The 12,849-nt window shown below is 34.8% G+C and overlaps 1 protein-coding gene across 10 annotated transcripts in view; it reads left to right on the top strand.

Moving 5' to 3' along the window:
- Positions 1-12,849, top strand: part of R3HDM1 (R3H domain containing 1) — a 172,819-nt gene that overhangs the window by 91,532 nt on the left and 68,438 nt on the right. For 6 of the 10 annotated variants that reach the window (XM_006100437.3, XM_023764018.1, XM_023764017.1 and 3 more), the window contains 5 exons: positions 1,183-1,220; positions 1,305-1,355; positions 1,455-1,681; positions 3,969-4,223; positions 7,093-7,244. In XM_006100437.3, the coding sequence (XP_006100499.1) occupies positions 1,183-1,220; positions 1,305-1,355; positions 1,455-1,681; positions 3,969-4,223; positions 7,093-7,244 (723 nt within the window). The remainder of the gene's footprint in view (positions 1-1,182; positions 1,221-1,304; positions 1,356-1,454; positions 1,682-3,968; positions 4,224-7,092; positions 7,245-12,849) is intronic. The other 4 variants (XM_023764021.1, XM_023764019.1, XM_014465869.2 and 1 more) reach the window with 3 other exon arrangements.

Below are 12,849 nucleotides of genomic sequence, written 5' to 3'. Positions count from 1 at the left end.
AAAGCCATGGTGGTGGGGCCAAGGCAGAGGCAATTGGGGTGATCAGGCTGGCAGGGGAGTGCAGTTAATGGGATCAGGCCAGCAGGGCAGAGCAGTTAGGGCAGCTGTGGGCAAACTACGGCCCGCGGGCCGGATCCGGCCCCCATTTGAAATGAATAAAACTAAAAAAAAAAAAGACCATACCCTTTTATGTAATGATGTTTACTTTGAATTTATATTACTTCACACAAACACTCCATCCATGCTTTTGTTCCGGCCCTCCGGTCCAGTTTAAGAACCCATTGTGGCCCTCGAGTCAAAAAGTTTGCCCACCCCTGAGTTAGGGGGATCAGGCTTGCCCACCCCTGAGTTAGGGGGATCAGGCCAACAGGGCAGAGCAGTTAAGGGGATCAGGCCAGCAGGGGAGAGCAGTTAGGGCGATCAGGCCAGCAGGCAGGTGAGCGGTTAGGAGCCAGCAGTTCCAGATTGCAAGAGGGATGTCTGACTGCTGGTTTAGGCCCGATCCCTGTAGCATCAGGCCTAAACCGGCAGTTGGACATCCCCCAAGGGGTCACCGATTGGAGAGGGTGCAGGCTGGGCTGAGGGGAACCACACACACACACACACACACACACACACACACACGTGCACGAATTTTATGCACCGGGCCACTAGTATAATATAATGGATTCATTTATTTGGAAGAAAATATTTTAATTTCAAATTAATTTGTCCCATAAAAATGAATGGCTTCAAGCACAGTGTTACCAAGCCAAAATAAAATCCAGTATCATCTATTTGTGTACTTTTATCACCTTGTGGATTTGGCAGGGGAGGTGGGTTTGTAATAATATATATATAGTAATATATATATAATAAATATATATATTATTGATTTTTGACAGAGAGGAAGGGAGAGGGATAGAGAGTTAGAAACATCGATAAGAGAGAAACATCGATCAGCTGCCTCCAGCACACCCCCTACTGGGTATATGCCTGCAGCCAAGGTACATGCCCTTGACCGGAATCGAACCTGGGACCCTTGAGTCCTCAGGCCGACGCTCTATCCGGTGAGCCAAACCGGTTAGGGCTGTAATAATACTTTTTAAATATTATTATACATGACTTTTGTTGTCATCATTGGTTTACAGATGGCATTGTATTTGCAAAAGCTCAACTTTATATATCTATTCTTTTTTCTAGTCCCTGTGTTCCCAAGAGAATTATATTATTGACAAAAGGTGAGGAAATTTTTTAACATTTGTTTTGGTAACAATCTGACTGATGCTAATAGAAATAAAAATGTCTTATTAAAATGCCAACAGAATCCAAGATGAGGATGCCAATAGTACCCAGCAGAGACGCCAGATATTTAGGTATTGTAAGCATGCTTTCATACAGTATTGAAAAATTAGAGCATTTTTTTTTTGTTTTTGTCTCTATTCACTTTTCAAAGTTTTATTTCTAAATTACAGAGTTAATAAAGATGCTTCAGGGAGATCAACAAATAGCCATCAAAGCAGCACTGAGAATGAGCTGAAGTACTCTGAGCCACGGCCCTGGAGCAGCACAGATTCAGACAGCTCTCTCCGCAACTTCAAACCCGCTGTAACCAAAGCCAGCAGCTTCAGTGGAATTTCCGTCCTGACAAGGGGTGATAGTTCTGGAAGCAGCAAAAGCATAAGTAGGCTTTCGAAAGCAGGTATAAATATCTGTCTAGAGCTGTGCAGTCAAAACCATAGTTTCCCTAACGTTGTCTGAGTTCTTTATGTTTTATACGGTTTATATAACTATCCTAAAATATAAAATTCCTATCAGCAGTGCATTGAGCACTTTCAAAGAACTTAAAAGATAATGTTTATTGACATTAAGATTCATTCTCTATTGTAACATAAATTTAATCATGTTGGTTCAATGAAATGTCATCTCTTAAACGTTTGAGTACCCAGAGGTGGTTGGAAATTCTTCATTGCTTATAGTTGGAAGGGGATGGTTTCTCACATAGGATTATTTAACAGTGATTGCATTTTCAGCTAATACTATCAATTATTGATTGGATTTTTTATGATAAAGTTCTTCATTTGACAGTCAAAAATAAATAGAATTGCTGAGAAGTTTTTGAGAAACTTGAAACTGAAGAAAAATAATATGTAATTGTCATGAATGAGTGGAGATTTTAATACCATCCTCATTTTTTTAGCTTCTTTGCATTTAGAGCACATAACATTTAGGCTCATAACATATTCTCTTTACACTTTCATGAACTGGCTTCAATACTAAGAGAGCTCTCAGGATCCTTGTAGATCAGTGATGCCGAACCTTTTGAGCTCGGTGTCAGCATTTTGAAAAACCCTAACTTAACTCTGGTGCCGTGTCACATATAGAAATTTTTTGATATTTGCCACCATAGTAAAACAAAGATGTATATTTTTGATATTTATTTTATATATTTAAATGCCATTTAACAAAGAAAAATCAACCAAAAAAATGAGTTCTCGTGTCACCTCTGACACGCGTGTCATAGGTTTGCCATCACTGTTGTAGATCCTTATTTTTATCCCAAAATAAGCATGAACAGCAGCAGAAGTGGCTCCCTCTCTTTAGCCTATTTGGCTCAATCCAAACATTTGGTGTTGTACAGATAACAATTGAAAGGAGAGGTGTGTATTTGAAAGTGACAGTATTTTTTTAATCCCTGACCACCATAGTCAATGCTTTAAATATTAATGCTTGCGGATTGCACTTGTCACATTTTTAACTTACATTGTAGCTATTAAAAATGTCTTGGTGTATATGATAGAATATTGCTAAAAATAGGTAAGTTTTATGAATCTAAGAAATACGCATATGTACCAAATATGCATTTATTTGAAAAATGTCCACAAAGTCTTCATAACAGAAAAAACTACTTATGTATCATGAGAACATCATTCAGACACTGCCAAATTTAAACATTTTAAGAACATATACTATTTATTTCTTATCCGTGTTATTTTGAGAGATAAAAAGAAATATTATTTAACTCAATAGGAAAAAATATATTTTATATAGTTCTGGTCAATAGTCATTTTGGCACAAATTAAAATAGAAGTCCTTCAGAGGGAATCTGTATTGTGCACTCATATTTGTTTATTTTATTTATTAAAGATTAATTCTCCATCCCAGAGTAAACCATTTTTTAAAACTTGATTAACTGTATACATTATCAAAATCTGTTTTTTTCTTTTTTTATTTATTCACCTTTAGCTATTATACTGAAAGTCAGTGACATTTTCTATCTCAGTGTAATAGAAAATGAAATCAATTGGAGGCATAAAAGCAGTTAAAAATAAATTATCAATTTAATAAGTGCAGTGAGAAATAAATTTTAGCTAATGCTAATATAAGTAATTGGATATTTTTCATGCAAACTTTGCCCTTTGATATAAAAAATTGAGAGATGACTTTACATTATAGGAAAATGCTGTAATTATGAGCTGAAAATGAAAGTCTTAATGAAACTTGACAAGTGTTTCTCTTGATAGAGAATTTATCTTTTATTTTTAATTCCTACACTACTAATCTTTCTGTGTTCTTAGAGATAAGGGGTTTCTGGTATAAGAGGCTTTGGGCATTTGGCTGTGCTAAGTTCTTTTCCCTTTGGGAAAATTATAATCTGTGTATTCCTAGATATTAATTTGAAAGGTAAAATGTATAAAACTTCGTTGTCTTGGGTAATGTGCTTTTTGTGACTGTCTGTAGCTGGTATTATAAACATGCTAGTTGCATGCTTTAGCCATGTCTTCTCTAACAACTTGAATGATCAGTTTGCTGTATTAAACGTGTTCATTGCGGGGAGGGAAAGCAAAATTGTACAGTAAATCAAAAATAACCAACGCTTTTATGTGGTAACTACATGTTATGCAATGTGAATTTTATTGTTACATATTTAAAACCTGCGTTTTTGTATGAGGTTTAAAAAATCCATATTTTTCATTACTCCTCCCTAGGTTCTGAGTCTTCTGGTAGTGTAGGGTCATCTACGGGCTCTCTTTCTCACATCCAGCAGCCTCTTCCAGGTACAGCTCTCAGCCAGTCTTCTCATGGCGCACCTGTCATCTATCCAACTGTCAGCACTCATAGTTCTCTTTCCTTTGATGGTGGCCTAAATGGGCAAGTCGCATCTCCTAGCACTAGCTTCTTTTTGCTTCCCTTGGAAGCGGCAGGCATACCACCTGGCAGTATTCTGATCAACCCACAAACAGGTTGGTATCCCAAAAAAAGGTGTTTATTTCAGTTGAGATATCAGGAGTTATCTGAAAATTAAAGAATACATGTTAAATCTGATGTCTGTAAATGTGTTGTTAGCTATTTATTTTTCATGCGTAATTACCACTTTTCCTAGAATAAAATTTTTCCTTTAATAAAAACACTTATGCTAGAAATATGTTAAAAGACATATTTATATCAGAAAGTATTTTTTTCATTATGACATGATCTTTTATGCCAAATAATGGCCTAACTGTAACTAAAAACAACTCATTTTCTAGAAATGAGACAACCACCTTTGAAAGAGCCTTATTTGATTAAACTTTGATAGAAAGAGTTTTATTTGATTAAAGCTTTATTCTGGGAAAATAGTATGCATTTCATGAAAAAGAAGTTAGAATGAAGTGGAAAGAACATGTAAGTAATAGTCCTTCGGAATATGCTCATTGTTTTCTGCTGAGGAAAAGCTAAAGGAAATCTTATTAGTATAAGAAAATAGGTAGTCACTATGAATTAATATTGACAACACATATTCTTTGCAATTAGAAAATGATTTGCATATACCGATCGTTTACTGTGTGTCATATACTGTATTAAGTGCTTTAAATACATTATTTATAATCCTTATGACAACCCTGTTTGGTAGGTTAAATTCTCATTTACAGATAGGGAAACAACCTCTGAGAGATACAGTTATAATACATTTCATTATGTCCATTGTAAAAAATGGCTTATGTAGAAAAAATGCGATCTTTTAAAAGATCACAAGAAGTCTTGGTCTCTCTTCAAAACAACATAGCCCAGTTATTTGGTAAAATAATGAAAACCTACAGCATTTGATAACCTTCCTTAAAAACTGGTCACATCAAGATGGTAGTAGTCAAGCAAGGTAGTTACAGGTGAGAGTGTCAGGGTCGCTGAATGTTCCTTTTGTTTGTTGTAGAGAAAGCCATGGCTTTGAATTCATTGCTTTCAGATTTCATTTGTATTTCTTTTTTTTGTTTTTTAAGATAAAAATATTCAAACATCTGTTCCTATACAAGAATTGAATTAACATAAATAACTGACTCTTTAGAAATTCAGGTTTTGCTTAATAAGTTATCTTCTTAACCTTCAGGTTTATTAAATTATTAAATTTCCTATTTCCTGGTGCAGGATGTAAGATAATTTAATATTTCACTATTCCCTATTCTTTTTCATTCAAAACACATCAGTCAATATATTTTTGGTAACATGATTGATTCTATTGAGTAGAGAATAACAGAGTAAGGAACTAGTCAATCTGAAATTAAATTGTATTCTTAATTTTAAATGAGTTCAAAAGTGACTTCTTTGCTTATTTTCAAAATGAACAATCAGCAAATATCCGACATGACTTGTTTTTAGTTATTTATAACCAGTACATAAATTGTCAGGAAACTGATAAAAATAATTTGACTTTGGAGGACTTTTCCCACTTGATAGCAATGGCACAGGGGATTCTTCTCTTCCAAATATTATTATATGTCATAGATTTTTTTTAAATGGGGACTTATCATGGAAGAAATGATGTTTTGAAGGCAATGTAAGAAACTGTTATTCAAACTTCTCTTATTTTCTTCTGTATTATTCCCATACTAAATGGATATCATAGTCAGTGGTCAATTTATTTCACATAGTCTTTTTTTTTTAATATATTTTATTGATTTTTTTACAGAGAGGAAGGGAGAGGGATAGAGAGTTAGAAATATCAATGGGAGAGAAACATCGATCAGCTGCCTCCTGCACACCTCCTACTGGGGATGTGCCTGCAACCAAGGTATATGCCCTTGACCGGAATCGAACCTGGGACCTTTCAGTCCGCAGGCTGATGCTCTATCCACTGAGCCAAACTGGTTAGGGCTCACATAGTCTTTTTTTAAAAAAAAATAATCTAGTGTATAGTGAGGAAAAATACTAATCTTTGAATCTATATGTGTATTGAAAAAAGTCTGAAAGAAGGTATCCAAATTGTTAATGATAAGATTATGGGAGATTTATTTTCTTTTTTATCTCTCTTTGTTGGTTATTTTCCCACAATGAAAATATTAGAAAAAGTTGTTTAGAATATGTGTAGAGAAAGAGTAAAATTTACTCAGTTACTTAAAATATCCCTCTGATAGTTAGTAAGCACTGAAAATAAGCCTCAGAATCAATATTAAAGCTCTCTTTATTTTTCTCTCTTACCTATCAATAAATCTCACTGAAATTAAAGAAGATAATTTTAGAAAATAATTTAGAATTTAAAAATTATTTACCGTTTTTAACAAGTTAGAAACTACAAAATAAGGATACTGCCATCAAGTCTATGTTTAAAATTCGAAGCTGTCAACCATTTAAATTTTCATTCAGTTTTAATTTTATTAGTTAAATATACACAATGTGGCCTGTAAATTAGCTATTTCCCACCACCTAATCAAGGCTAATTAATAATGTTCTAGTATCTCAATAATGTTCTAGTATCTAGCATTTTGTTCTTGAAACTGAAATGCATTGCAGCACTAAAGTACCACAATCTTGTAACTAGAGCAAGATGTATTAAGAAGCCAGAGGCTTTCGGAAAATAATGTGTATTATAAAATAAACTTGAGAAATTCTGGAGTAGCAGCCTTACAGTAAAACACTGCAGAAACTTTGGAATATTTACTCTAAGTGGGGGAAAAACTATTAATAGCTTCATATAAGGTCAGACTTTGCCTCCTAAGCTAGGAAAATCTTTTGGTTTTCAAAAACTTGAGGCTTTGGAATTGTGACTAATTGTAGACATGTACTGTAAATTGCTACTAGAATGACCTATTTTCAAGTTCTGTTGTAAATGAATTTTTTTTTTCTCTTTAAATTTTTTAGGTCAGCCCTTCATAAACCCAGATGGGAGTCCAGTTGTGTATAATCCTCCTATGACTCAACAGCCCATTAGAACCCAAGTGCCTGGACCTGCACAGCCACCTCTGCCACCCCCACCACCTCAACAACAACCAGCTAATCACATTTTCTCACAGGTGCCCATATCCACGATTACATAATGCTAAGTTCACCCGCCTTTGCATATTTGGGACTAAATTCACTAATTATAATTAAGATAGCCCATGTAAGTACCTCTTAGAACTTTCATATTCTCCACCAGTGATGTCCCACTCACTACTTGTAGGAAGACAGGTTAACTTCAAGGGCTTTTCAGCTAATAAATACAGAATATATATGGGGGGAAAGGGAATTTTGTATGTCATGAGCCTCTGGTAAGTATTTTATCCCTATTTCATAACAGCAAGAAATGGACACGAGGTATAAAAATAAAACTAAGATTGTTCATTATCCCAGTGAGGAAAGTGTGTTGTTTTAAAATTCAACAGATCAGCAGTTTGAAGAAACTGAGTTGAATTGCTCAAGTTCTGCACTAAAAATTTCATTAATGAGAAAATGCAGAGTAATTTCTTGTGAAAGAAGTATGGTGATAAACTTGAACTAGAGAATTTTCATTAGTTTTGCTCACAAATTATGTCATTTGTATTGTAGGAATGAAGAATGTACAAGCAATTTGATAAAGTTATCAAATATTTTGAAGGGCTGAAAATAATTGTTCTGGCAATTAACACTCCCAATACTGGGCAAGGCAGTTTATCTAAAGTAAATGGACGTCACGGTTTTTGATGCATTCCTAAGACTATAAATATGAATTCATATATGTAGAGGAAATTGCCTGAAACTATTTCCAAAGACTCCCATATTCACTTCCCAACCCTGTTTGATTATATATACCCAGGGTTACATATTAAACTGCTTAAAACTCCCTCCCTATTCTTCTCTGCCTTAGCTTAATTCAACTTGATCCTAAAGTGTTTTTCTTTCATTTTACTATCATGTGGTGGTTTTTGTAGCACTGTGTATTTCACTTGGAGCTTTATAGGACTGATTTTCATTTTATTTAGTTCAGTTAAAATAATGTTAGTCTGGTAGCTTCAAAAAATTCTAAGTATTTATCTATGGTTATATACCTCTTAAAAATAACTTTGAAGACACATGTAAAATTTAAGACAAAAAAAAAGTTGTTTAAAAAAATAACTGATTGCCCTAACCGGTTTGGCTCAGTGGATAGAGCGTCGGCCTGCGGACTGAAGGGTCCCAGATTCGATTCCGGTCAAGGGCACCAAAAATAAATAAATAAATAACTGATTTAGTTATGAGACTATTGTAAATGAAGGTGTTGTAGACCATTTAGTTTAGAAATAAATACCTTAATGGACTATAATTTGAAATCTTAGGGTATGCATCAAATTTCATGGCTCTTTTTCCTTGTATTCTTCATAATTCATCATCAGTTATAAAAATAGAGAATGGATGAACAGATGATACTCAGTAACTATCGTTTGCACACTGAGATAATCATCAACGGAATTTCAAATAACCACACAAAAGAATGCGGTGATTTCCAAAGCCTGCAGATGGGCTACATTTCTTGTAACCAATCACTTTAAATGGGTGTTGTTTTGCAGCCAGATACATTTTAAATAGGAAAAGGAGGTGCTAAGGCTTTCTTTTTTTTAAGTGGTATCAAAATTTTACTTTGGCCCAGCCGGTGTGGCTCAGTGGTTGAGCATTGACCTCCTGGGAACCAGGAGGTCACAGTTTGATTCCCATAAGGTCAGGGCACATGACTGAGTTACAAACTCGATCTCCAGTGGGGAGTATGCAGGAGGCAGCCGATCAATGATTCTCTCTCATCATTGATGTTTCTATTTCTCTCTCCCTTTCCCTTCCTCTCTGAAATCAATAAAAATATATTTAGGGGGAAAATGCCCAGCCGGTGTGGTTCAGTGGTTGGGCATCAACCCGGAACCAAGAGGTCACTGGTTCAATTACTGGTCAGGGCACATGCCCAGGTTGCGGGCTCTATTCCTGCAGAGAGCAGCCTGTTTCTCTCTATTCCTTTCCCTTCCTTTCTCTAAAAAAAAAAAAAAAAATTAATAAAAACATTAAAAATCTTTTTTTTTACTTTAATCAGCCAGTTTCCTTAACCCACATTTTTCTCATTACCCCTTGACACTCTGGTAGACATTAATACATACCCTTGGTGCTCATAGTGCTCTTTCATTTATCCAGAGCAGGCTAAAGCTTGTCTTTCATCTGACACCTACATAGTAGGTCAAGTTCTCTGGAAGAAAGTTATATCTTAATGATTGTCTACCTCAACAACACATTCAGTACCCTGTATTTGGAACTTCTAAAGCTACACCTCCCTTAGTGATAGGTGCTGTCATCCATGAGGAAGCTTACTCTTTCTAGTTGAGAAGTTAGTGAAGAAACAGTAGGTACTTCAAAGATCTTTCAGCTTTTACCTTTTTTAGTACCTTTACTTTAATTCTAGATTTTCTTGTAAGGTTCTAAGCTAATATAAGCCTTTCATATTTTTAGAAACTCTTGGGTTGATATTATGGTAAAAATGCAACTCGTTTATACAGCTTAATTGTCATAAGAATTGCTTCTTTTTTAGATTATTTCCTAATACCGTTGGTTTATTTTGCGATTTTAAAGTATTCTCTTTAGAAATATTCCAGAGGGAGATTCATATATATACATTTTGACCAAAAGTAAGACTTTTTATTAGATAAAATTGCCTGGGTTCCTCCATTGCTTGCTAACATGACTGACTACAGGTCACTTAACTCACCTTAGCCTGATTGCCCACATATAAAATGGATTATGATTATAATAATATTTAAGCCAATATGTATATTACCCCCTTTGTAATAAACTATGTAAATATAAGATTGGAAATCTAAATCAGATGTCAATGTTAGCTTATAGATGACCAGCTATATTCCATAAAATTTAGAAATGATTAAAGTTTTTTTTATTTTTCAAAACACCTGTTTATTGAGTGCCTTTGGGAAACTTTTCCCCTGAAATGCAAGCGTGTTTCATTAGTGAAAAAAAATTGCAAGAACTAGTTTTCTCAGCTTTTTTGTTTGTTTGTTTTGTTAATCCTCACCCGAGGATATTTTTTCCATTGATTTTTAGACAGAGGGGGTGGTGGGGGAGAGAGAGATCGATTGGTTGCTTCCCTCAAGCAATGGGTTTAGGGAACAAACCTGCTACCCAGGTACGTGCCCTTGACCAGGAATCGAACCTGAGACCCTTCAGTGAACAGGCCAACGCTCTACCACTGAGCCACTCCAGCCAGGGCAGGTTTCTCAGATTTTAATAAAAATTTTTACTTACAAGAAAAGTATGTTTATTTTCCATATATAAAAGAGATGTGTTTGTGTGTCTGCATGTGCCTGTATGTTTCTTTAGGCTCTTGTTCTTAATGGTACCTCTAATACATTTTTCTTTAAAATTTTTTTAAAATTTATGCACGTTGGTCCCAAAAGAGTACCTCATTGTGCCATATCAAATAAAGGCAGTAACTGGCATAGATGTTATGTAAGTTATTACTGTCTGATAACAAAATAAGTGAAGTTTTTATTTTATTATTTAGTGTTATATAACTAAGTAGAGCAGCCCCTTCATCAAATCAGGAAGGAAGGAAAAGTGGTTTTGTTTTGATTGACCTAAACCAGGGGTCTTGGTTAGATAATAGGATTTAAAGTACCTGTTTCAGTGAATCTAATCTTTTTATGACAAAGTTATCTTTCTAATTGTGTATTAAATTTAAACATAGGTATATTCTCAAAAATTTTACTATGTAGAGTTTCCTCATTTAGCATTGTTTTTGTTGTTTCCTACATTGTTGTGTTGAAGATGACTTTATAAATCTAGTTTAAGCTATTGCCTTGGCTCTTATGACTTTCCATTTTTTGCAATTCTTCTAATATTTTATTCTGACATTAACGTTGTTTGCCAACCCGTTATTCCTTAGCCTGTTTGTCTTCTGCAGTCCTCTTCACAGCCTATTTCGTACTCTCCAGCTCATTACCCATCCCCGCTCCTGCCAATCTCACCCACCCAGCAATACTCTGTGGTACTATTTCTCTCTTCACCTCTTGCATTGTTTTTGTGGATGGAAGTGTGATGAAGGCTCGTGAATGTGATTAAAATCAGAGATACATATATACTGAAAAGTATTTCTGTCTTGTATTAGAAAGAAATTCATTTTCTTTCATAAAATATTTGTTATATTTGCTTATCGCAGTGATTGTATAATCCCTAATCTTTTCCTTCCTTTCATAATGAAATAATTTTCATGTAGACAATTCTAGTCCTAACATGTTTTCACTACTTTTCTCATTGAGGTCAGTGCCGCTCTCTGCAATCCTGGGATGGCAGCTTTCATCTGGAGATAGGCTTTCTAGTCTATCCCCAAAGCCATAGGCCCAGTATACTTACTTCCAATTACTAGGGTGAATTGAAACTTAAAACTACGAGAGACATCCTCCTAAGTAAATTTCTAAGAAGATCTCTAGATATTTAATATGTGACTATAAAGTAATGGTACTTCCTTTAATCCCAAGTATGCCCCCAAGTTATACCGCACGTAGGGCTCCGTTGCACCACTGCTGTGTGTTTTCTGTGTGACCTGTAATTAGTAACCATGTGAAACAGTGATATTCAGTACTTCTTGCATAGTGCCTAACATGACATATTCAGTAAATACCAGTTTTCTTCCCTTAAAATGAATCTCCCTAATAACATTCTTTCCCTATCACATTTTGAAAATGTTTTCCAAGTTAAAGTACTAGCTATAACTTAAAATCACTATACACTTTTTAGAAATGTTTTGTTTTATTTGGGGTAGTTTTGTTTAGAGCTGGAGGCAACCTTATTTACCAGCCTTGGCTCTTAATGATTTTCAAAAATCACTTCCAGGCTGAAAAACTGAAATTTTGCCAGCATTTTAAAGATTGACAATATTAAAAGGAATAACATAAAAGCCTCAAAATGTTTTGAAAAATGGCACATCATTGGAATAACAAAATTGACTTTTTGCCAAGATGACTGTAATGGTGGTGTGCAGTTATGGTATCTCTTTTTAAAATATTGGTAATTACAGCTAGTGTACTTAGGTATATTTTTCCCTTTTGACACTACGCATTGAGTTAGGAGAACAGAGCAGCTATTTGGGAGGAGTAAAACCATATATTTTCAATCATTAAATCAGGTTCCCATTTTCATCCCTTATCTTCGCTATAGTCTTAATTTACTTTGGAAAAAAACACAGCAGACTATAGAAATTGCAGGCATGTCAACTTTGATCTGACAACTCCACTGCCCAATTTTTTAAGTAACTTTTTTTCAGTTTTCTTCTTAACAAAATGTGGAGATGTGGTATATATTGTTGCCAATCTGCGGCTCCTCAGGAGCAGGGAAATGCCATTTTAACCCTGTTATTTTCATTTCAGTGATAATATTATCTAGACTAGTCAGGACTGGTATTTATGTTGTTGAGCCAGAGAAACATTTGTCAGGTAACATAAATCATAACCCTATCTTGACTGGGCACCATTGCCTGCTCACCAAGTAGCAAAAGCAGTAAGAAACTATTGTTTGGATTTCATTTGAATGACATGTGACTTAAGGAACAGACTGAAACAGATTAGGGAAGAATAGAATTAGGGCTAAATTATTTTTGAGAAATTAGAGAAAAGACAAGGTGGATAGATTTTCTAT

Source organism: Myotis lucifugus, unplaced genomic scaffold (genome assembly GCF_000147115.1).
Source record: "Myotis lucifugus unplaced genomic scaffold, Myoluc2.0 scaffold_312, whole genome shotgun sequence".
In the NCBI taxonomy this organism is placed as follows: Eukaryota; Metazoa; Chordata; class Mammalia; order Chiroptera; family Vespertilionidae; genus Myotis; species Myotis lucifugus.
The sequence above is the reverse complement of the archived record's forward strand: the minus strand, read 5'-3'. Positions and strand labels throughout refer to the sequence as shown.